This window comes from Rhinolophus sinicus, chromosome 17 (genome assembly GCF_057876585.1).
Source record: "Rhinolophus sinicus isolate RSI-liver-muscle chromosome 17, RSI-T2T, whole genome shotgun sequence".
In the NCBI taxonomy this organism is placed as follows: domain Eukaryota; kingdom Metazoa; phylum Chordata; class Mammalia; order Chiroptera; family Rhinolophidae; genus Rhinolophus; species Rhinolophus sinicus.
The window spans coordinates 109165041-109190422 of NC_142517.1; the positions used below are offsets into that span (position 1 = coordinate 109165041).

General features: G+C 49.3%; 1 protein-coding gene across 1 annotated transcript in view; it reads left to right on the forward strand.

Moving 5' to 3' along the window:
* Positions 1-2208: 2208 nt before the first annotated feature.
* The window catches only part of NUP210 (nucleoporin 210), a 130768-nt gene continuing 107594 nt past the window's right edge, over positions 2209-25382 (forward strand). Inside the window, exon 1 of the mRNA XM_074334110.2 lies at positions 2209-2517. Coding sequence (XP_074190211.1) covers positions 2345-2517 — 173 coding nt within the window. The 5' untranslated portion in view covers positions 2209-2344. The remainder of the gene's footprint in view (positions 2518-25382) is intronic.

Below are 25382 nucleotides of genomic sequence, written 5' to 3' on the forward strand. Positions count from 1 at the left end.
TTTTGCCACTTCAAGAATGTTACACGAATAGAATTATACAGTATGTAACCTTGGGGACTATTTTTTTCACTCAGCACACTTCCCTGGAGATTCGTCTGAGTTGTTGTGTGTGTCACTAGTTCCTTCCTTTGTGGCTGGGTGGTACTCTGCGGTACAGATGGACGAGTCTGTTTAACCATCGCCCCTGAAGGACCTCTGTGCTGTTTCCAGCTGTGGGTTTTATGACTAGAGCTGGTATGAACATTTTATGTACAGATTTTTGTGTGAACATGACTTTTCATTTCTCTGGGATAAGTATCCAAGAGTAGGTATGTTTGTTTTTAATAAATTAATTGCATTCATTTACAATCAGGATGTTTCACCTACAAATCCATGTTCCTAATTTCTCCTCAATAAACATAAGATCTGGAAACATGGGGCAACAAGGACTCATGATCCTCGTGGGCCAGAGCGCTTCAGTCCCCCAAAGCCCCATCTCGTCCTTTTATGTATTTATTTACCTCCTGGCAAGGCTCCTGGTTTGCCAATTGAAGTGGGCCGAATGGGAACATGATGGGTTATATCTTGATTTTTAAATGTATATGTTTATATATGCATAAACTTTCTCTGGAAATGTATTCAAGCAGAAAACACTGACCATGGGGAAGGTACTGGGTGATGGGAAAGCCCGGGAAATCACTTGCATTCTGAGCCCTTTTGACCTTTTTAATTTACATCATCGGACTGCAAATGAATCAAGAAAATGTGCCAACAAGAACAAGAAGATTTCCCCACAGATTTCCCTTTGGGGCTGCTTTGCCATACAACTCTTCTGTTCCCATTGGAATTCCCCTCCCAGAGCACGTGGTTCTACCCAGGGAAGGCCCCCCACCCCCTCCCAGCTTTGGGATCTCTAGAGGTTCCCCCAACCCACATTCCCTGGTCTGGGGCCCTCAGGTTTTGAGGGTGACCCACAAGACACCGCTTATCACCATCCAAAAGCCCAATGACCTCTGAGTGGCAGGCTCAGATGCATCTGGGCCTCTCTGAAGCCCAGTGAGGTATCTATGCCCAGGCCAGGGCCACCTCCTCTAAGAAGCCTTCCCCAGCCGGACTGAAATTTGTCTTCTTCTTCCTTGTCAGGCGGTGGCATCAATGTGTGCCTTCCGGGTTACAGTTCAGTGCACACTTCCTGGACCCTTCCCAGGAGCTGGGCCTGCACGTGCTAACCCCGGGCCCCTTCCTGACGTCCCACTAGGCTGTGCCCTCCCTGTGACAGATTAACATTTTAGAGACACTGGTGCTGGCTGAACCAACCCTCATGCAATTCACAAGGAAAACAACTACAAACCATAGAGCACACAAAGTGGATTGAATTTAAGACCTGAGATGTCTGCACGCAGACGAATTCGGTGATGCTAAACGTGTTCTCTCTGTCTCTGTCTCTCTCTCTCACTCTGGGGGAGGTGCGGTGAGCCTAAGAGCTGGCGTCCTGAGCCTGCCCTTTGGGTAACCCCCTCCCGCTTCTGGAAGACAGTGGGTGCAGTGTAGAGAACAAGGGCTTTGGGACCAGAGAGCCCCAGCACTGCCCTTGGCTGAGTGATCTTCGGGCCATTCAGCCTGTTTCTTCCTGGAGAAACAGGGATCATATGGCCTTACTCGCAAGGCCGTGAGCTGGCTGACGGGGGAGGAAGCACCTAAAGTGCACTCAGCGCTGCGACAGGTCTTCCTCCCCTTGCGGAACACACGGTCCCCCTTCTTGAAAGTGTAGACTTGTGTGAGGCGCACATCGGCACTCGCCTCCCGGATTTCCTAGGTGCTTGTCCCTTTGCGCGCTCAGTTCAAGGTATGCGGAGCCTGGCGGCCTACTTTAGGCTCTGCCCAGGTGCAGAGGCGCTGAACGGAGCCAAACGAAAGACTGCGGGCATCTGGAAGGCTCCACATTGGCGTGCAGTACCGTCGGAGACAGTGCCACCAGGGGGTACGAGCATGGAGGCCAGACAGCGGCTCAGGGTTTCCCGCGTGCTCCAGGGGTGCCCCGCAGCCGGGCACGCGCTCCATCCTTTCTCCCCCTACTGTGGTGGTTCGGGCACGCGCCGCACCCCCGTGGCCTGCGGAGCGCGCCCCAGCCCCTTCCTCCGCCCCGCGTGGCCACGGGGGGATCGCCGGGAGCTCGGCCCCCTCAGTTCCTGCGCGCGGGCCCCGCGGGGGCCCAGGAAGTGGCCCGAGGCCGCGGCCCTCGCCCCGCCCCTCTCCCTCCCGCGCTCATCACCTGCTGGCTCGCCGGGCGGGCGGGGACGGAGGGCGCGAGGGGGAGCGCGCGGGCAGCCCGGCGCCGGGTCGCGGGAGGTGAGGCGCCGCGAGGATGGCGGCGCGGGCTCAGGGGCTGCCGCTGCTGCTGCTCGCGCTCTCGGTGCTGCTGGCGCTGGGCCCCACCGCCGCGGCGGCCAAGCTCAACATCCCCAAAGTGCTGCTGCCCTACACGCGGGCCACGCGCGTGAACTTCACTCTGGAGGCCTCCGAGGGCTGCTACCGCTGGTGAGGCGCGGCCGCGGCCCGAGGCGGCGAGGGGGGGCTGGGGGCTGGGCGGCCGGCGGCGCGCGGCAGGTGCGCGGGCGCGGGGTTGGCGGGCGCGCGGCCTTCGGCCCGGCTGGCGCCGCGAGGACGGAGGGGCGGCCGGGCGCGCCCCCGCCGGCGCGTGCGTGGCTTGTGCGGCGGCCAGGTGGACCCGCCGCAGCGGCGGGTCGCGCGTGACCTCTCGGCGCACACGCTGGTCGCGGCCGCCACTGCGCATGTCGCCGCCAGGCTCTCCGCGTCACTCCGGCCGGAGCGGAGCCCGCCTGGGCCTGGCCGGTCGTGACCTGCGTGTTTGTGTGTGGTGCGGGAGCAGGGGGTCCCCCGTGTCGGCATGATTTCGGGAGGGGGTTCTTCAGGACTTCTCCGTAGGGAGAGGCATGTGCTCTTCCTCTGCTGGCTCTGGACCCCAGGGAGCAGGTGGGCAAGGCGCTGCCGGGACAGTCGGGAGACTCGGTGACGGAGGAGTCATTCCTGGCGCCGGACTGGTGTGGGAATTGGGCTTTGTGGCGGAGTGTGGAAGGCGTGTGTGGGAGTGTAATCATATCCCTTCAGCATCTCTGGGAGGAGCAGAAAACCTGTGATGGAAGGTCTTTGGGAGGAAAAGCGAGGCATGCGTTTGACTGATGAGACACAAGGGAACAGTTGGTAATTCACTCCCAGATTGCGCACAGACTGGGGTTAGCTTTGAAACTCAGAAATAGTCTTTTTCTGACACCTCCCCTCCTGGTTTTCTGGAGGAACTCAGGAATTCTACACTCATTGTGGGGCTCGTGATCTGCGAATCCCCGGAAACTAATAAAACGAGTGGACTCTGTCCCACCTCCCCCAGTCAGGGAGCCCTGGCTGGGCCCTTGACTCCGCAGGGTGATGTGGTCCACCAGCCCCTCCATCCTGCAGATGGAGAAGAATGTGGCTTCTACTAGTGGGGTGGAGACAGTCCTTGGTGTGACTGAGGTCCCATTTATGTCGCAGATGGACCTTGCTGGAGATGAAGGAGGTAGACCCCCGCCCCTGGCACCCCCCCAGGATACGCCTTTGCTCCTCCCTTTCTTTTCCTCTGAAAGCTGGGTCAATGTTGAGGCTTAAGAAGATGGGATCACATTACCAAAAACGTGTGTGTGTTTTCTGTTTGATTATTAATTAGTCTGTGCATGTGTGCCAGTGTGGTATCCAGAGCAGAATTCTTCCTTACTTGTACCTTTTTACTTTCTGAAAGTGGGCCTCCTAAAATAAGGACATGCTACCTCAGCCAGTTGCATTTGGGATTAGTGTCTTCTGTGCCTGCGTGACCCTGTGTCTGGCTTGCTGTCAGAGGCTGATCTTCTGCTTTAAGTTTTCTATGTCCCTGGAGGAAGGCTGACAGTCCCTGCTTTGCAGGAGATACTTGTGCATTCTCTGGTTGAAGGTGTCTGTTCTTGGAATAAGTGGGCAAGAAAGAGGAAGCTGGTTATTAAAAACAACTGGCTTCCAATGAATGCCTTTGGATGTATTTGTATGCTGCTTTCCCTGAGATTCTATAGCTGTACTTTTCTTCCTCCTGAAGTAACAATTTTTTTTTCCTAACTGCATTTTCTTTTGAGAGGAGCTGATGGACTGGGGGGGGGGGGGGGACTTTAATTTACTTGTATAGATTCTCAGGAGGAAGGAAAAAACAATCCTAATCTCTTATGCATCAGAGAAGTGCTAAGTGTGTTATAACTTGTTTTGCATCTGATCCATACTTTGTCTTGCAAGTGTGTGACTGCTTACTGTAGGTGTCTCCTCAGAGGTGTTTGGCGGTTGTGATTTCCCACTTAACTTCACAGGAAAATACTCCATCAATCAAACACTGAAAATGTTTTATTTTCAGTAGCACTGTTCCTAGTTTCATCATCTATCACTTTGGTTTTTGAAGACTAGATATTTTAAGAGTTGGCATGCAGACACGTTGTATGTCCCCAGTAATCTAAAGCTGGGAGGAAAATACCCTCTGCACCCAGGGAGTTCATTGTTAAGTCTCTGTGATGGAACTCAAAGAAAGCGAAAACTTTCCTGCACCGTGGGAGACTTGTTTTGCTCTTCCTTCGAATTTGTGGCCAAGTTCCAAGTTTACAGAGATCACCACACGCCTGAGCCAGTAGCTTTAAATTTACATTTCCTGTTTCTTGATATTACAGCATCAAGTAATTGGACAATTTTAAGGCCAATAGAGATGAGGAACCGTAGAGATCCTCTAGTCTGAAATGCCTACGTTTCAGTCCAAGCCTCAGAGAAGGAAGTACTGTATGCGATGTATGGGATAAGCTGTGATGGTCTTGGATGCCTTTTGTCCCACCCCTTCAGGAATTTATAGCCTCTGGCTAATCCGTCAGACTCACCAAATCTCTCCAGTTGCGTCCAGCATTGCTGGTTTTAAGTTTGTGATTCTTTTTGATATTTTGTGTTACTGAAAGTGCTCCATAAAGTATATTACATTTAGGCCCTTTATATTTAAAAAATGACATTATATAGAAAATTGGGAAAATAGAGAAAAAGAAATATCTTTTGACTGTGATACAATCAGTCACCATTTTGTTTTCCTTTCAATCACTTATTGTTTCCCTGGAAGCTCACACCTGGTATTTGGGCCACTCCGTAACTAACCTTCTCTTCTGACCACCAGTTAATATTAAAGCCCAAGTATTTTTCTATGTTGTTTCAAAACCTCCCTGAGTGTAGTGTCTGAGCATCACTGTGTTGGGGAGATGCTGCCTTATCTGCCTGTTCTTTCACCTGCGCCTGATGTCCCAGGGTTCTGGATTCTTCAGTGGGCTGCTCTATCCTGTAGAGAGTATCTTAGATTGGTTTCCCAGAAGCAGAGCCTGACGCTGCTGCTGAGTGGGCTGGGGGAGATGAGTGAGGATGTGGGCTGGCGGGGGGGGGGGTGTCTAGCTTTGGGCTGAGACTCCAGGAATTGTACTAGCAGCTGGAGGGAAGGGGAAGACCGAGGTTTTAAGCTTTTGAACCCACTGTTAGTCAGCCCTCGGCTGCTCCTGGGGGAAGGGGGAGTGTGCAGCCTCCCAGGCCTCTGGGTGAAGCACCCCTAAAGCCAAGGGTATGTGAGTGGATAAGGTTACAGGTGTAAACTGAGCACCAGCACCCCTCCCAGCTGAACAGGGGTGCACCTGCCTGGTAAAGAGCTCCTGGCAGACCATACACAGCCCGCATTAAACTGAGCTGTGCCCAGACTTCTCCTCTCCTGTGCTAGAGGGCTACCCCCTGGGCACCTGGAGCTGCCTGTTGTGTTTGCCAGGCCTGGTCCTGAGCCAAGGTGTACCCTCTCACCATGGCCCCGGGCACAGCTGAGCCTCAGGTGCAGGGACTGTTGGGGAGGCAAAGGGGAACCCTTTCTGCTGCATGGGCCCCCAGAGGGGAGCTGGCCCTTGGAGCACACTGTGTACCAGGCCGCTCAGGGGACCCTTGGAGAAACAGTGGGCATGAAGGGCCTCCCAGTCCTCATCCTTGCTAACCCACGACTACAGGGCATCGGAAGCCAGCACAGCCCAGGGTCCCTCTGCCTCCGCAGCAGGCGGGAGCAGCCGCACTCACATTGCAGTCCTTCGCAGGCTGAAGTTAGGGGAGAGGGTTTCCTCAGACTCCTCTTGAAACCCCTTACATACTGTGCCTTGTGCTGGGCTCACGGACAGCCTATAGGACAGGGGGCTCACATGCTGGAAGTTAGACAGGTGAGGCGACAGGACCTGAGGGAAACGGGAATGAGGCTCTGACGTTGAAGTAAGAAATTTACCATGTGGACGCTGAGCAAAAAGTGTGTTTAATTGAACTGGAGGCCCAGCAGTTTACAACTTCTGCAGCCTGTTCATTGGGCTTTCTGACCCCTCACTGTACTTCTGTTCCCCTTGTCTGGAGTGTTTTTTCCTTGACACCCCATTTATGGGCACTGCTCATCCTGTCACACCTAGTCCAATCTCTCCTCCTTCCTCCTTCCTCCTTCCCATAGACTTTGGCAGTGTATTCTCACGTGGGGGCTGCAATGGGTGTCATTTCTGGCAGTTAGGGAGTGGGGCAGAGATGCCAGAGTGCCTGCTGTGCCCAGGACAGCACTCGTGTGAAGCACTGTCCTGCCCGTTGCCCTGGGGACAAGCACTGGGGACCGCCATACTTCACGGGTGAGGGCGGGGGGTTCACCAAACAGACAGGTGATGGCTATTTGTGACTTTTTCTAGGAGCCAGGCACGATTCCAGGTTCTGGGGCGTGTGGCAGTGAATAAGCACAAGAGACCCTGCTTTCCTGGAGCATGTGGTTGATTGTGGGAGTTAATAAAGATGAAATACATGGGTGCATTTCTGATGGAGAGAAGAATGTGAAGGCATGAAGCAGTGTGCTGTGGTGAGGGCTGAGGAGACGTGCAGCTCTGGATGGGGTGGTCAGGAGAAGCCTGTGGCGCAGAACTGGGAACCAAGTGGGCCCAGCTGGAGCCAGCAACGAGTGCAGAGGTGCTGGGGAGGGGCTGAGCTTGTTGGAGGGCACAAAACAAGGCGTGGTTGGTGAGCGGAAGGGTGTTAGGAGGTGAAGTCAGTGTGGTTGGCAGGGGCCGGGCCATGTGGGTACTTGTGGGCTATGGTTAGGAAACAGGAAGGGGGTTGCCAGGGTCAGGAGTGGAGCGGCCATAGCCTGAGCTTGGTTCTGCAGGCCTTGCTCTCCCATCTGCACTCAGCTGGCCTGGCCCGAGGGCTGCCTGCAGCTCTGGTTCCTGCAGGATTGGTGGGGTCTTGCTCAACTCCCTTCACCAGACCCACAGAGGGAGGTGCCAGGAAGTGTGTGTTGACTTGAGTTGACCTGGTGCCTGGTTGCTTACTTCCTGTTTTCTTTATCAGTTCCCCCTCTGCCTGTCTTCAGGCCTGCAGGCCCTGCCTCTGCCCAGGTGGATGGATGGGGGTGTGTGGGGGTGGGCTGTGATGCTCCCCACCCCCACCCAGCCCCATTCTTTGCACAACTCCCAATTCTCGTTTTTTCACTGTCGTTTTCTGGCCTGGCCCCGCATGTCCTTGGGTCCCCTGCACTCTGCCCAGCTTCTGTTCTGTGCTGGGAGGAGTGGAGAGCAGCTCCCTCAAACGCAGTGCCTCCCAGAGCACCGGACGCGTACTGTGTGTCCGCCGGACTTACACGTTGCTGGCAGTGGGAAGGATTTACCTTTTCCAAGTTCAGTGTCAGTCCTTTAGAGTTCCTCAAAATAAAAGCTTATTTCTGGCTCCAGTATGTGGTTTACATTTTTTCTTTTAAAAAAATTGTGGTAAAGTATACATATCATAAAATTTACCATCTTAAGTATTTTTAAGTGACCGGTTCAGGGGCATTAAGTTCACTCACCCTGTGTGGAACCATCGCCGCCATCCATCTCCAGAACTGTTTCATCTTCCTCAGATTGAACTCTGTCCCATCGAGCACTGACTCCCCTTTCCTCTCCTTCTACCCCTGGGCACCCACTATTCTACTTTCCTTAACACCTTTTAATATTTGCCTGTCTCCAGAGAGAGCAGGCAGGCAGGCTCAGAACCTTTGGAGGCAAGTGTCCCCGCAAACTCTAGTGACGTTTTGACCCATGTTTGTTTTTTGCTGACCACAGATGGATGCCAAATGATGGGGCTTTCTGTTTACGTTGTGAGACAAGCTTTCCTTTCTAAGCACTTTTTCCATAAAGAATAATATAAAGGGACAACAACAAGAAAATAATAAAAGGGTTCTTTGCATGTAACTGGACCCAGCAGGGCAGCGTACAGGAAGGGCCTGAAGGTGGGAAAGAGCTGGCTGAGGTGTTGCTGTCCCTGCGGCCAGAGACACGTGTCTAGAGGCAGGGGCTTAGAATGTTGTGTGTGGGGGTGGGCTGGGGGGGCGGGGGTGTGGCAAAGGAACCCAAACAGCAGGACCCGTTTTTCTGTTAATCACTTTGCGTCTTCTTCCCCACTTAATCCTACAAGCGAAACAACCCTCTTTGGTAGGAACGGTCACCACAGCACCAACCGGGAGCCAGAGGTCAGCCTCGCAGCTGGGCACTGGCAGAGCCACTTTCAAACCAGGTTACCGCGCGGCCCGCACCTGCGGCTGTGGGGATGCAGCCGGCATCCGCAGCTGCAGAGACGCAGGGGATCCCAGGACGGAAGAGAGAACACAAAAGCCAGGAGGTTGGCTCTTTCCCTGCGTCCCACAGCTGATCTCTCCCACCGAGGGGGCAGCATATCTAGCATTTGAGGCAATAACCTTAGTGCGACCTCCAGTTGGGCCCTAGGCCAGACAAAGGACACAAACTCCATAACTGGGCCCCTCTCCCCGCTCTTCCAATCCTACCCCCGCCCTTCCAGAGACTTAAACTGGCCCCTGAACTGAGGAGTAGTGTCAGATTACAGAGGAGCCTTAGTGCTCGGGCTCTGGGAAGACCAGCCTGCAGCTCTGACCCAGGGAAGAGGCTGGGAAGAGTGTGATTTTTGCTGGGCTAGGAGAGAAGAGACTCTTCCAACCCCAGCCACCACCTTTTCTGGCCTGCGGGAAGAGTGTGACACTGCTGGGCTGGGAGAGAGAAGACCCCTCCATCCCCAGCCCCCACTCTTTCTGGGCTGCCTAGGGTGGGGCAATTACAACTGCAGAGGCACTCCCAAGGATCAGCAGTAAGTGGCAGACGCAGCTCTGGGCTTTCAGCAGCTCAGAAATCTCCCGCCCGCCACACACACACACACACACACACACACACACACACACACACACACACATAGAAGAAGTGCCCTAAGACTCAGGAGAACTGGACACAGGGCTGGTGGTGCTACTCTCAGTGCGCATATGTGCAGGCAAGAGCAGAAACTGCACTGACTTTGTAGAAACTACCATTCAGACCCCATACATCTAAATCTGCATTTCCAACGTCACCCTGGGCACCAGGTGACCGGCTCTGCCTGCACAATATGCGGAGGACTCTTTGGTACAGCAGAGGACAACCTGGAGATTACTTGGTGGGCTTAAGCCAAGACTGGCACTGCTTTTTGTTTTGTTTCATTTTGTTTTGTCTTTATATCTTTCATATCTTTGCCTGTGTTGAGTGGGGGTTGTAGGCTGTTTTTCACATGTGAAGGTATTTGATTTTTTCTTTGTTGTTGTTGTGCTTGGTGATTTGCTTTGTTCTGAAATTGCCCTACCAGGGCCCAGCTAAAGAGGCACAAGATTCAACATACCCAGAGGCCAACTCCAGACCAAACCAGAGTACTGCCGGGTTTGACCTACAAGTGACACACCCAGAGGGAATTCCCTACAGCACAAGAGCCCATAGAGGCCAAACCACATTTAAGCGATCAACCCTCACGCAGCACACCCTGCTGTGGGCAGAGCCAAGTCTCACAACTAGTCAGCCTAGGAGTTAACCCCACCTGCTGACAAGTGAAAAGCAATTAAAGATCTTGTTTCACAGGACACTATACACAACACAAGAGTCACCTTTGGAGCACACGCAGAGGAGAAGAATGAAGTAGTGCCAGTCAAATATAAAGGACACATACTACATAAGATAACCCAGCAAGAACTAAGAACTCTAGGGGATCTACCTAATACATCAAAGCAAACACGGAGAGTCAGCCAGAATGGGGAAACAAAGAAACATGTCCCAAATAAAAGAACAGAAGAAACCTCCAGAAATGGAACCAAATGAAACAGAGGTAACCAACCTATCAGAGACAGAGTTCAGAACACTGATGATAAGAATGTTTAAGGAGCTTAGAGACAACATAAAGAAGGATAGAGAAATCATAATGAACAACCAGTTAGAAATGAAGAACACAATTACTGAAATTAAGAACTCACCTGAAGGAATTAACAGCAGGTTAGATGAAGCAGAGGATCGAATCAGCGACTTAGAAGACAAGTTAGCAGAGATCATCCAAACAGAACAACAGAAAGAAAAAAAGAATAAAAAACAATGACGATGCTTTAAGAGACCTCTGGGATAACATCAAGTGCAACAACATGCTCATCATAGGAATACCAGAAGGTGAAGAGAGGAAGCAAGGGATTGAGAACATATTTGAAGTAATAATGTCTGAAAACTTCCCTAACCTGATGACGGAAACCAACATTCAAGCCCAGGAAGTGCAGAGAGTTCCAACCAGGATAAACCCAAACAGGTCCACTCCAAGACATATTATAGTTAAAATGGCAAAGGTTAAAGACAAAGAGAGAATCCTGAAAGCAGCAAGAGAAAGACAGAGGGTTACATACAAGGGAACTCCCATAAGACTATCAAATGACTTTTCTGCAGAAACATTGAAGGCCAGGAGGGAGTGGCAGGAGGTACTCAAAGTGATGGAAAACAAAGACCTACAGCCTAGATTGCTTTATCCAGCAAGGCTATCATTTAAAGCTGATGGAGAGATAAAGAGCTTCCCAGAAAAGAATAAGCTAAAGGAATTTATTACCACCAAGCCAGCATAGCAAGAAATACTAAAAGGACTTCTGTAAATAGAAGAAAAATGAAAACAATCTAACTACAAATTTAAAAATGGCAATAACTATGTACCTATCAATAATCACTTTAAATGTAAACAGATTAAATGCTCCAATCAAGAGACATAGGGTGGCTGAGTGGATAAGAAAGCAAGACCCTTGTATATGCTGTACACAAGAGACTCACCTCAGATCAAAAGACACACAGAGGCTGAAAGTGAAGGGTTGGAGTAAGATATTTCATGCAAATGGAAACAAGAAAAAAGCTGGAGTTGCAATACTTATATCTGACAAAATAGACTTTAAAATGAAGAACATATTAACAAACAAAGATGGGCACTATATAATAAGAAAGGGATCGATCCGACAAGAGGATATAACCCTAGTAAACATCTATGCACCCAACATAGGAGCACCTAAATATATAAAATAGATGTTGACTGACATAAAGAGAGAGATCAACAGTAACACTATCATAGTAGGGGACTTCAACACACCTCTGACAACAAGGGACACGTCTTCCAGACAGAAAACCAATATGGAAACAACGGCCTTAAATGACACATTGGACCACTTGGATTTAATCGATATTTTCAGAGCATTTCACCCCAATGATACAGAATACACGTTCTTCTCAAGTGCACATGGAACATTTTCCAAGATAGACCATATGTTAGGCCACAAAACAAGTCTTGATAAATTTAAGAAAATTGAAATCATACCAATTGTCTTCTCTGATCATAGTGCTATGAAATTAGAAATGAACTACAGGAAGAAAAACTGGAAGACACACAAATTCACAGAGGCTGAATAACATGTTACTAAATAATGAATGGGTCAACCAGGAGATCAAGGAAGAAATCAAAAGATATCTCGAGACAAACAAAAATGAAAACATGACGACCCCAAATCTATGGGATGCCACGAAAGCAGTCCTCAGAGGGAAATTCATAGCATTGCAGGCCTACCTAAAGAAACAAGAAAAATCACTAATCAGCAGTTTATCTTCACACGTAAGGAATCTGGAAAAACAACAGCAAAATAAGCCCAAAGGGAGTACAAGGAAGGAGATAATAAAGATCAGAGCAGAAATAAATGAAATGGAAACCAGAAAAACAATACAAAAGATCAATGAATCCAAGAGTTAGTTCTTAGAGAAGATAAACAAAATTGACAAACCTTTAGCCAGACTCATTAAAAAAATGAGAGAGAGATCCAAATTAATAAAATCAGAAATGAAAGAGGAGAAGTGACAACAGACACCGCAGAAATACAAAAAATTTTAAGAAACTACTATGAGCAACTATATGCCAACAGATTTGACAATCTGGAAGAAATGGACAATATTCTAGAAGCATACAACCTTCCAAGGCTAACTCAAGAAAAAACAGAAAACCTGAAAAGACTGATTACCACCAGGGAAATTGAATCAGTAATGAGCAATCTCCCAACAAACAAAAGTCCTGGACCAGATGAATACGGGTCAGTTTTACAAAACGTTCAAAAAAGAGTTATTACCTATTCTCCTCAAGCTCTTCCAAAAAATCCAGAAGGAGGGAAGACTCACAAACACTTTTTACGAAGCCACTTTCTCCACTTCTATTCAACATAATGCTGGAAGTTCTAGCCACAGCAATCAGACAAGAAAAAGAAATAAAAGGCATCCAAATCGGTAAGGAGGAAGTAAAATTGTCATTATATGCAGATGACATGATACTATATATAGAGAACCCTAAAGAATCCACCAGGAAACTATTAGAGCTGATAGGTGAATTTAGTAAAGTAGCAGAATTCAAAATTAATATTCAGAAATCAGTTGCATTTGTATATACCAATAATAAAACATCATAAGGAGAAATTAAAAAACAGTCCCATTTACAATTGCTCCAAAGACTATAAAATACCTGGGAATAAATTTAACCAAAGAAGTAAAAGATCTGTACTCAGAAAATTATAAGACACTGAAGAAAGAAATAAAAGAAGATACGAATAGATGGAAACACATACCATGTTCATGGATAGGAAGAATTAATATAGTTGAAATGTCCATACTGCCTAAGGCAATATACATATTCAACGCAATTCCTATCAAACTACCAACGACGTTTTTCACAGAAATAGAACATATAATCCTAAAATTTATGTGGGACCATAAAAGACCCCGGATAGCCTCAGCAATCTTGAGAAATAAGAACAAAATGGGAGGTATAACGATACCTGACATCAAATTATACTACAAGGCTACAGTAATCAAAACAGCATGGTACTGGCATAAAAACAGACACATAAATCAATGGAACAGAATAGAGAGTCCAGAAATAAATCCATGCCTATATGGCCATTTGATCTACGACAATGGAAGCAAGAATGTACGGCAGGGTAAAGACAGTCTATTCAATAAATGGTGCTGGGAGACCTGGACAGACACATGCAAAAAAATGAAGCTGGACCACCTCCTTACACCATATACAAAAATAAATTCAAAATGGCTTAAAGACTTAAATGTAAGACCTGAAACCGTAAAATTCCTAGAAGAAAATATAGGAAGAAACTTCACAGACATTACCTGGAGTAAGATTTTTACTGATATATCCCCTCGCACGAGGGAAGTAAGAGAAAAAATAGACATGTAGGATTACATCAAACTAAAAAGTTTTTTCACAGCAAAGGAAACCATCAATAAAACAAAAAGGGATCCTACTGAATGGGAAAAGATATTTGCCAATGAAATAGCTGATAAGGGGTTAATATCACAAATTTATAAAAAACTCACTCAACTCCAAAAAAAACCCAAACAACCCAATTAAAAAATGGGCAGAGGACATGAAGAGACATTTTTCTAAAAAGGACATACACACGGCAAACAAACATGTGAAGAAATGCTCAACTTCACTAACCATCAGAGAAATGCAAATAAAAACCACAATGAGATACCACCTCACCCCAGTCAAAATGGCTATCATCAATAAGTCAACAAACAACAAGTGCTGGCGCGGATGTGGAGAAAAGGGAACGTTGTGCACTGTTGGTGGGATTGCAGATTGGTGCAGCCACTATGGAAAACAGTATGGAGGTATCTCAAAAATCTGAAAATGGAACTACCTTATGATCCAGCAATCCCACCTCTAGGTATCTATCTGGAGAAATCCAAAACTCTAATTCAAAAATCTTTATGCACTCCTATGTTTGTTGCAACACTATACACAATAGCCAAGACATGGAAACAACCAAAATGCCCATCGATAGATGACTGGATTAAGAAACTGTGGTACATTTATACAATGGAGTATTACGCAGCCATAAAGAAGAAACCATTTGCAGCAACATGGATGGACCTAGAGAACATTATGTTAAGTGAAATAAGTCAGACAGAGAAAGACAAATACCATATGATCTCACTTATATGTGGAATCTAAAGAAAAGAATAAGTGAATGAACTAATCAGAAACTGTTTTGGAGACATAGAGGAAAAACTGAGGGTTGCTAGATGGGCGGGGGGGGTGGGGTAAGGGGGAATGTGAGGGGATTAAAAAACAGTCAGTAACCACAAGATGGCCACGGGGTTTTGAAAATTAATTTGGGGAATGTAATCAATAATGTTGTAAAGATTTTGTAGGGTATCCGATGGACACTTGTCCCATTTGGGAGACCACCTCAGGGATGATGTAGATGCCTGATCACTGCACGGTACACCTGAAGCTGAAGCCGAACAATAATGAATGCCAACTATAATTATATATATGTAAGTATATATATATACTTACAAGATATATATATGTATATATACAAGATATATACGATATATATATATATATACATATATATATACAAGATATATACTTACAATTATTATATATATATACGTAAGTATATATATATATATACTTACAAGAAGCGGAGTACAGCATTAGGAATAGAGACAGTGGAAATGTAATGGCTGTGTGTGATGTCAGAGGGATAGTGAATGGGGGGAGGGGGATTCACACAGTGTGAGGGATATAAATGATAAACGTCTAAGTATTACTTTGTGTTGTGCACCTGAAACTAATGAATGAAAAAAAAAAGAAAAAACCAGGTCACTGGCTCAGTCCTGGGAGGCAGGAGAAAATGAGCCAGCACTTCTCAGCCAATGGTCGGTTTCCTCAGGCCCTTCAAGAGAGTTTTAGAAAAGTCAGTGACACTTTCACAGCAGTGTCAAGGACACATGTGGGGTAGAGGGTCTGTGGGAGGATATCCAGGCCACCTCCTGCCCACTCTGGGAGCCTGGCCCCTCCACGTGGGCAGCATCCAGTGGCGGTGGGAGGCCTTTGGCCTCGTTTCAGCACAAAGGAGCCAGTCAGGGTCTGGACCGGGCCTCCAGAGCCAGGCCCGAACGAGGCGTTTCTCTGCGACTGACCACGGGCAGCCTCCTTACCGTTGCATACCGAGCATTCCTTGTGTACAAGATGGGGTATTAATAAGATTGTTTGGAGGCGAATGAAATATTTGTGATGTGTTGTGTGTTTCTCTCTGTGCCTGCATATAAGAAGCACATAATGAATGAAAGGGTTTTTTCTTGGAATATGTACCAGTAGTTTGAATTGAAATAAAGCAACAGCCTTAAAAGAAATCAGTCGGGGATTTCATTTGTCTAGATTCTTCTGACTGTATGTGACAGGAAACTCAAACCACAATAGTTCACATGAAACAAAGGAATGCTGCTTTGGCGCAGGAACCTGACAGCCATGCCGAGTCTCTTTGGGCTTCTGTGTTTCAAGAGCTTACGTGGTGTCAGCAGGACTTGGTCCCTTGTCCTCAGGTCTTGGCTGTGGCCAGGTGCTCTCCCAAGGTGGCAAGGTCACAGTGGCAGCCCTTCAGCCCCAGCTCAGGTTTAGTGGGGCACATGCTTGGTCTGCACCCTTGCCTGGCTAGGGGAACACACGGCTAATTGGCTGGGCCCTGGTCACCTGCTTCCCAGGGTCCAGAGGCGTGTGAGTGCCCTGGAGCCTCATGGTCTGAGAGTGGACAAAGGCGGCCCCCACAGAAAAGCTGGGTGCTGCTACTGAGAAAGGTAGGTGGAGGCTGAGCCACGCAAACCTACACAGATCCCATATAGGAGTGACACCCATGTGTGCACGCTGGCCTCACTTACCTGTTCACTGAGCTGTGTGTGTATGTGTATGTGAGAGACAGAGAGAGACAGAGAGAGAGAGAGTGAGAGAGCAAGCGAGCAAACATACCCTGGGCTCGCCCGGGGTCCTTGAGGGGAGCTGCTGTGATCTGCGAGGTCACGCTGGGATGTGAGTGAGAACCCTGAGAGTAATGGAGGCAACCTGGCTGTGTGGTCGGCACTGAGCCTCACTCTCCCTGGCTGTAAGGTGGGCACCCCCGCCCCACTTCCTGTGCAGGACTTTGGGATGGTTCTGGAAACACTTGGAAAGGCATAGAGTCCTCGGTGCCTTCCCTTCAATTTAGGACATTTGGTAAAATTTAGTTTATAATTACAAACCTCATAAAGAAAACTCTAATCCCAGATGGTCTTATCTGTATATTCTGTGAACATTTAAAGAAGAAATAGTTCAAATATACTTTTTAAGGGAAGAGAGAAGGAATGATCATTTTCTAGTTCATTTTTATGAGGCCAAGATTACATTCATTGCAAACCAGACAAAATCATTACAAGAAAAAAAAAAATCCATAGACCAAAATCACAACATTCCTTAACAAAATACTAGCAAATCCATTCCAGGAAAATATAAAAAAGATAATGTATCATGACCACTGGGGTAAATCCCAGGAATGCAAAGCTGGTTTAGCATTAACAAAGCAATCAGTGTAATTCACTGCATCAGCATCATGAAGCAGAACCCCGTGTAGTTGGCCCCATGTAGTTGGTACAGAGCATTCAACGCCCATTCATGATGATTCACAGTGAAATAGGAGAAGAAGAGAATCAATCCATAGCCTGATGAAGGACAAAAACGTGGGCCAGTCTTACGCTACTGCAGTGGGGCCAGATGTGAACCAGCCATGGGCTCTGTCGTCACACTCAGTGTCTGGGGGATTAAGTCATCTGATGATATATGTATTTAGCTCTGAGCTTAAACACACATGTTGGACAATTCCCTTTGTTATCCTCGGTAAGGCTATCCATTAGTAAGGGTCCCCCAGAGAAACAGGACCAATAGGGTATTATATATCTCACATTGCAGAAAACATCCAAACTTGGGCGTAGAACACCAGTGTTCTGCCCATGGCTCTCCAAATGGCCTTCAATCAGTCCCCTCTTCATTCTGAGCCTCCGTTTACTTACGCGCGTGTGTGTGGGGGGTATTGGCTCACGTGGTTATGGAGGCTGACAAGTCCCAGATCTGCCGGGTGAGTTGCCAAGCTGGGGACCAGTGTTCCAGTGCGAGTCTGAAGGCAGAAATAAGCCAGTGTCCCAATCAAAGGCGGTCAGGCAGGACGAGCTGTGTCTTACTGGGAGGAAGGTCAGCCTTTTTGTTCTGTCTAGGTGAGGCCCACCCACATTAGGGAGGACAGTCTACGTTACTCAATCTCCTGGTTTAAATGTTAACCTCATTCACAGACACCCTCACAGAACACCCAGAATACTATTTGACCAAATAGCTGGGCACATCATAGCTCAGTTGTGATGGCCTAGACCCATACAATTAACCATCACGCTGCCCCAGCACACTGTTCTTTTTCGATCAAAAATTGAGCCCTGGATGCTTCTGGGCTTGCCAGACATGAGGTGCTTGCCTCTCTTATCTCTGGTGGCACTTCTGTTGCTCTTCCTGGCTCTGTGTGATTAGCCCCTGAGTCTGTGAAGAATCACCAGTCCTCCCTCTGTGCAGAAGGTGACTTTTTTCTTGCTAGATTCTGGAAGCAGAAACATTCCAGACCTGTACACATGGGGCCAGCTCTTCCATTCCTAGCCAGGAAAGACCCTGTCCAAATCTCCGGGGCATCTGTATGGTTTTCCCAAGGCCACCGAGAGATCTGTGAGATGCAGAGTGTGTGGCCCAGAAGTGACTCGAATAGCAGAAAACATCCACATTTGGGCGTGGAACACCTGTGTCCTGGCCCTCACTCTCCCAGTGGCCTCAGCCAGTCCTCCCCTCCTTCTGAGCCTCCGTTTACTTACCTGTGAAATGAGAACACAGTAATATTAGGTTGCTGCAAAAGAAATTGCGGTTTAAAAGGTTAAAAGCAATTGCAAAAACCACAATTACTTTTGCACCAACCTAGTACTTCTCTAAGTCATATCCAGTGTTAAGGGGAAATATTTTTATTTAGAAGTTGGAATAATCCAGAAACGAACAAAGAATAATATAATGAATACCCACATTTCTACCATTAGAATTAGCCATTGTTAACAATTTGTATAGTTGTTTCCAGTCTTTTGTGTCTTTTGCTAAGAAATAAAACATTATGGGTAAAGCTGAGGTCCCCTATCTGCCCCCTCCCAGTTTTCACCCCCCACCCCCTGGCTTTCCATTCTGAGTTTGAAGTCTGTGTTGTACCTTTCCCTTTACAATTTCCGACAAACACTTTCAAATGTGCTTTTTTATCCAGTATTCCAGAGGAACCTCACCATGAAGGGGATTCTGAGGCCCAAGGTCACATGGCTAGAGTCTGTGTGTTTCGTGTCTCTTAGAAGTACCGCCAAAGCAAATGGCTTCAGAACGTCCCAGAAGGAGTTAGATAATGAAAAGGAACCTTCTGCAGGGAGCAAACACTACCTGAGACTGTCTGGACCCTCCTGCGGATGGGTGGGTGCCCTTTCAGCCTCAGATGCAGTGTTCTAGAACCCAGAGGAAATTCCCGGGGGAGGTGGGGTTGGGCTGTGGCTATTCAGTCCTATTCCTTCCATCCTGCTTGTTTCCAGCCCTACTGCTGACAGTCTCAGCCCTTCAGTATTCATTGGGAAGTGTCTCCAGCCCTCCCAGGGGCCGTAAGGAGGAGGCTGGCTCCCTCTGCACTGAGCTTGGCCCAGGTGGTGGGTGCAGGGACTTGGGGAGGTCCTCCCTTTTGTGTGCCCCCTGTCTTCTGGCTGGGACAGCCCACCTGCCGCAGGCCTGAGGGTGGGGTGGCACGTCCTCCCCAGGCAGCTGGAGGGGAGACATGCCACTGTCTTATCTTCAGGCAGCACTTAAACCACTCTCATATCAGCCCGGAGTGTGAGGAGCAGGGGCTTTCCTAAGAGCGCTCAGTCAGCGCCTGCTGAGCCCCCAGCCAGCCCTTGCAGGAGTCAGAAGGTGCCCCTGGGCGGCATGGTGAATTAGGAGGACTGTGTGTCTGACAGGTGCCACCTGAAGACCAGGAGTCGGTCCCACAGGCACTCACCACTTGTGACTTACCATTGCCCGAATGCAGCCGGGGCCATATGGCAGAATGACGTACTTGGGATATGTCGGGTTATGTAGTATGTATTATTAAAATTAATTTCACTGGTTACTTTTCTTTAATACAGCTTTTTAATACGAACTTAAAAGAAATAAGGATGAATTGGCAGAGCAGAGATTTTTAGCGCAGTAAAACTACTCTGTGATATTGCAATGGTGGGTCCCTGTTATACATTTGTCCAAAGCCATAGTATGTAGCCAACAGTGAACCCTCATGTAAGCTGTGGGTTTATCAACTGTCACAAAAGCACCACTCTGGGGGGAGTTTGATGGGTAAGGCTGTGCACATGGGGGGCGGGGGCTATATGGGACACATTCCCACTCAGTGTGACTGTGAACCTAAAACTGCTCCAGAAACAGTCTATTAAATTAATTTCACCGTTACTTTTTTCCGTAAGGCAATTAGAACATTTTAAATGTGATTCACCTTATGTTTCTCTTGGACAGGGCTGTGTTAGGGAACATGTCTGTCCTTACAAAGCCATGCAAACAGCACGCACAAAGCGAAAGGTCAGTGTTTCCAGACAGGCTCTGAAAGCGCCAGGGCGTCTCTGTGGCAGCCTGTGGAAGGGCTGGGGACATGGGAGGGAGGATTTCACGCCTCCAACTTGAATTAGGGTAGCTCTGTTCTTACCTGTATTGGTTTATTTATTGAGACTCTGCCTGAGAGTAATTCACTGCTGTGAGGGAGCAAGAAGAGAGTGTTGTCCCTCTCTTGTTCTGGAGGAGACTGAGGTTTGGAGGGGGTGGGATGCACAGCCCACACTGGGGGAGGGGGTTCCGTCTCTGTAGCTCCCAGGGGCCATTGAAAAAGACAAACCACACTGTTTCTCAGACATAGGAGCAGGAAATGATGAATTCTTTTCTCATAGACTTTATTTTTTACAGCAGTTTTAGGTTCAGAAAAAAATTGAGCCAAATGACAGATTTTCCATATAGCACCCCTTTCCCCAGCACCCCCCATTAGCAATATCCTACACTAAAATGGTGCATTTGTTAACAACTCAGGAACCGACACTGACACCCATAGTTTATGTTACAGACCATAGTTGGCATTGTACATTCTAGGTTTGGATAAATGTGTGACGACTTGTATTATGATAGTCTCATATACAATTGTTTTACTGCCCTGAAAATCCTGTATGTTCTGCCTGTTCATCGCTCTTTCCCCTGTCTTTTTTTATTTTGTTTTAAAATTTGGAATAATTTTGTATTTATAGTGTGGTGACAGAGTCCCAGAGAGTAGTTTCCAGGCTCTCGGCCTCACGTGGAAATGTGCTGGCTTGGTTATTAGATGGTCATCAGCTATAATCAGATGGCCATCCACTGTGGCTGGGTGGCCATCAACTATAACCAGTGAACCATTGGCCAGATGTAACTGCTGTGGCTACGTTGGGGGCTTGGTTGGTTGGCAGAGAAGCAAATGGTGGATTGTACATTGTGTGGCTCCTGCTTCCTGTGTCTCCAACCCAGCCGCCAGCGAGAATATAGTGACATGAACCCTTTACCCATGACTCCATTGGTGTTCCTTTTTGGCCTCACCGTATCCTGTGTTCTGGTGCGGGGAGTGGCACCAGAGATCCTGCATGACACATGGCACAGCGAGCAGAGTGTGGTCCCTGCCAGAACCCTCCAAAGGGCAGTGGAGCAGTCTGTGTGTGTGAAAACTCAGTCTCGGGAAGCCCGTGAGGAGTGGCACCGGGAGCAGGAAACAATCTGCTTGGGAGAAATGTGACCCCTCCCCCCGCTGAGTTGGTGGTCCTTTCGAGCCTCTGGATGGCACGCTGCCCTGTGGGCCATAGCAGGCGTCGCCTACCTTTTGGTAGTCTGCTGCTGCTGTGGGCTCTGAGGGTTGCTGACATCTTACACTGAGGCCTCCACCCAGTCGAATGCCTGGCACAGCGAGCAGGATTCCAGCCAGGTAGGAATGGAGTCTGACTGGGCAGAAGGACAGGTGGCCCCCACATAGTGTGTGGTACCCAGTAGCCACTGTTCTCAGGAGTTGGACCCCTGAGGAAGGGTGGGAGGACATGGATGGCTCTCCAGCCAGTGTGGAGAGGGCTCTGCAAGTCCTAGCTGAGCGGTTGCCGGAGGAGGCAAAGGGGACAGCCGGCCGCGTGGGCTGGATGTTCCTCAGTGCGTTGCGTTGTAACATGGATGATGCGCTTAATGAAATAACTCATGGGCAGGACCAGCAGCCCCGGGGGGAGGCGCTGGAAACTCGGGGCCGCCAGTCAGAGGAGGTCCTCACTGCATTACATCATAGCTCGGAGGAATCGCTTGCTGGAATAGCCCAGGTGTGGGACCAGGTGTCTCAGTGGGAGGCCCTGGAAGCTTGGGTCCGCCTGTTAGAGGATGAACCCCGCAGTGGACACTCTGAGGCAGAGGCTGACCAAGTGAGTGGAGACAATGTAGCTCCCAACCCCCAAGCCCGGCCAATCTTGAAGCAAAGGGTAAAACATGAGCAACCTTTGGGCCCCGGGGGCGTTGCTGCCGGCAACCCAGCTGTGACTGAGTTCACTACCTACACCCCATACACTCCCACTGAGTTGCAGGTGCTGGGGAGGCGGTACAGACAGCGCCCTGGAGAGCCAGTCTCGGCTTGGCTGTTACGTTTATGGGATGAGGGAGCAGACAGCATTCTCTGCTCCCCAGGCGAGATGGAAAAGCTAGCCTTCGTGACAGTGCATCTGTCCCTGCGACAAAGGTTACAAAACTGCCATAGGTTGGCCAACAACCAGGGCAACCATTCTCTAATGCAGTGGCTCACGGCTGCGGTACGCACCGTATGGGGACAGGCTGGCGAGCTGCCAGGCACTGTGAGTCAATGACAGTTGTATATAGAACTTACCCAAATAATCCGTGAAATGGGTATGAGACATGCTATTGTTAACCTCAACATGCAGGGCCCAGATGACAAGCTTTTTACTGCCAGCATGAGAGATCTGGTTTTGGATACTGCACCTGCGAGTGCTTTTGGATCCTTGGCTGCCATTCTTACACCGTATGTGGGGTGGTGGATCCATGAAGTTACCGTTGCCATGGCCACCCTAGGGGTTGTTGAAAGCCGGCGGCAAAGGTAGTTAAGACAGGTGGTCTGAACAGTTGAGACCTGGAAGCCCAAACCAAAGGTAAAGGGGCGAGGTCACGGGCCTCAGAGAGTAACGTGCGCACAGATGTGGCGTGATCTCGTGGCAGCAGGAGTCGATTGGGAAAAAATAGACCAACAACTCAATGCACTCTTGTTGGAACTTTGGAAACAGTTGCGTCCGGAACAGCAATTTCAGAGAAGCATAAAGGAGGTTTCTGGGAAAGCACGACCCGTGTCCCTCCAGGACTTCATGCGGCCGCTTGAGGCCGACTCCTTTCAGCTTGATTAGGGGTGAGGCCAAGGTACCCGGTCAGAGGGGACGAGCAGGGACCGGAGGCCCCACGTGGAACTGTCCATACATCGGTCCCCTTCGAATGTGCAGAGGGTTTTGGCTCTAGTTGACACTGGCGCCGACTGCAGTCTCGTTTATGGGAATCCAGAACTGTTCCCTGGACCAGCAGTCTGCATTGATGGCTACGGGGGAAAAACTGTGACTGTGAAAGCCGTTTCCTTACCACTGGGTATAGGAAGGCTCCCTCCTCGTACCTACAAGGTTTATGTCTGCCCCGTTCCGGAGTATATTCTAGGGGTGGACGTGCTACATGGCCTCAGCTTATAGACGTCGGTAGGAGAGTTCCGTCTCCGGATCCGGGTGGTGAAAGTGGTGACACGCGGGCATGCTCACCACCCTCCTCAAGTGTTGCCACAGCCCTGGCGCGTGGTTACAGTGTGACAGTACCGCCTGCCAGGAGGACAGGAGATTGGTCGTACAATATTGGAATTGGAGAAGGCACGTATTGTGAGGCCAACGCACAGTCCCTTTAACTCCCCAGTATGGCCTGTCAAGAAGCCAGATGGGACCTGGCGAATGACTGTGGACTATAGGGAGTTAAATAAGGTGACGCCACCCTTGCACGCTGCAGTGCCTTCAATTCATGATTTAATGGATCGTCTGACTGTCCGCCTAGGGACATATCACTATGTAGTGGACTTGGCCAATGCTTTTTTCTCCATTGACATTGCACCGGAGTGTCAAGAGCAGTTTGCTTTTACGTGGGATGGGCGGCAGTGGACTTTTCAAGTCCTTTCGCAAGGATACTTGCACAGCCCCACTATCTGCCACGGGCTCATGGCCCAGGATTTGGCACAGTGGGATCACCCATCCTCTGTGGCCTTGTTTCATTATGTCAATGATATTTTACTAACGACTGATTCTTTTTTCAGATTTAGAGCAAGCAATTCTCTCTTTTCCGCCACCTGAAGTCATATGGCTGGGCAGTGAATGAGAAAAAGGTCCAAGGCCCCGGCTTATCCGTCAAGTTTTTGGGTGTTGTGTGGTCGGGTAAGACAAAGGTCATACCTGAGGCGATTATTGACAAAATACAAGCCTTTCCCCGGCCGACCAAGGTCTCCCAACTGCAGACGTATTTGGGTCTGCTAGGATATTGGCGGGCATTTGTACCCCATTTAGCACAAATGGCAAGGCACTTGTATAACATGATGAAAAAGGGGGTCTCATGGGATTGGACTGAGGCTATAGAGCAAGCCTTCGTTGCCACGAAACGGGCAGTGCAGCAGGCACAGGCTCTGCAAGTAGTGGACCTTGGCCGCCCATTTGAACTTGATGTTCGCGTAACCTAAGAGGGGTATGGATGGGGCCTCTGGCAATAGCAGGAGCATCTCCGGTTGCTAGTGGAATTTTGGTCCCAATTGTGGAAAGGAGCGGAGGTCCACTACTGTTTAATAGAGAAACAGCTGGCTGCTGTGTACGCAGCCCTAGTGGCCACAGAAGCCATCACAGGAATGGCATGGGTGTTGGTTCGAACAACCTATCCCGTCCAGGAGTGGGTCCGTACGTGGACCCAGGGACCCAAAACAGGGGTGGCACAGACCACCACCCTTGCCAAGTGGGGTGCCTACTCCGAGCAACGTAGCACCCTTAGTTGAAGCCCTTTGAGCACAGAGCTACAACAGGTCCTGGGGCCTGTGGAGCTTGTAGCCCAGGCTGAGCCAAGCGCTCTGTCTAGAGAGGAGGATTGGATCCCTCGCCCTACAAAGAAGGACAGTCCCCAGTACCTGAGGATGCCTGGTTTACCGATGGTTCTAGCCGAAGGGCTGCAGCTGTTTGGACGGCTATTGGTGTGCAGCCCAAAACAGACACCATTTGGTTTGATACTGGGATGGGCCAGAGTAGCCAGTGGGCTGAATTATGGGCTGTGTGGGTGGTAATCAGCCACGAGCCTGGGCCCCTAGTTATTTGCACTGACAGCTGGGCGGTGTTCTGGGGCCTAATGTTGTGGCTCCCTACGTGGAAACACCAAAACTGGTTGGTGGGACACTGTCCACTGTGGGATCAAGCTATGTGGCAGGACCTCTGGGACCTAGGGCAGAGAAAGGAGGTGACCCTAATGCATGTCACAGGTCACTCCCCCTTAGTGTCCCCAGGTAATGATGAAGCAGACGCCCTAGCACGGGTCCAATGGTTAGAACGGGGCCCTGCTACTGATGTGGCCCATTGGCTGCATAGGAAATTGCAGCACGCTGGAAGCCGGACCATGTGGCAGGTGAGCAGACGCTGGGGCCTGCCTTTGAAATGGCAGGAGATAGCAGATGCCTGCTATGACTGTGCCGTCTGTGCCCAGGACAGCCCCCAAAGGCGAAGGCTCCCCTGGGAGACACAGCAGATTACGCGAGGGAGAGTGCCCCTCACTCGCTGGCAAGTGGATTACATTGGACCCCTGCCTAAGGCCCGCAATGCGATATATGCATTTATAGCAGTGGACACTGCTACGGGGTTGATGTTTGCTTGGCCCTGTCAGGCTGCGGATCAGCGTCATACAGTGGTCGCCCTTACACGGCTGTGCGCCCTCTATGGGCACCCCCA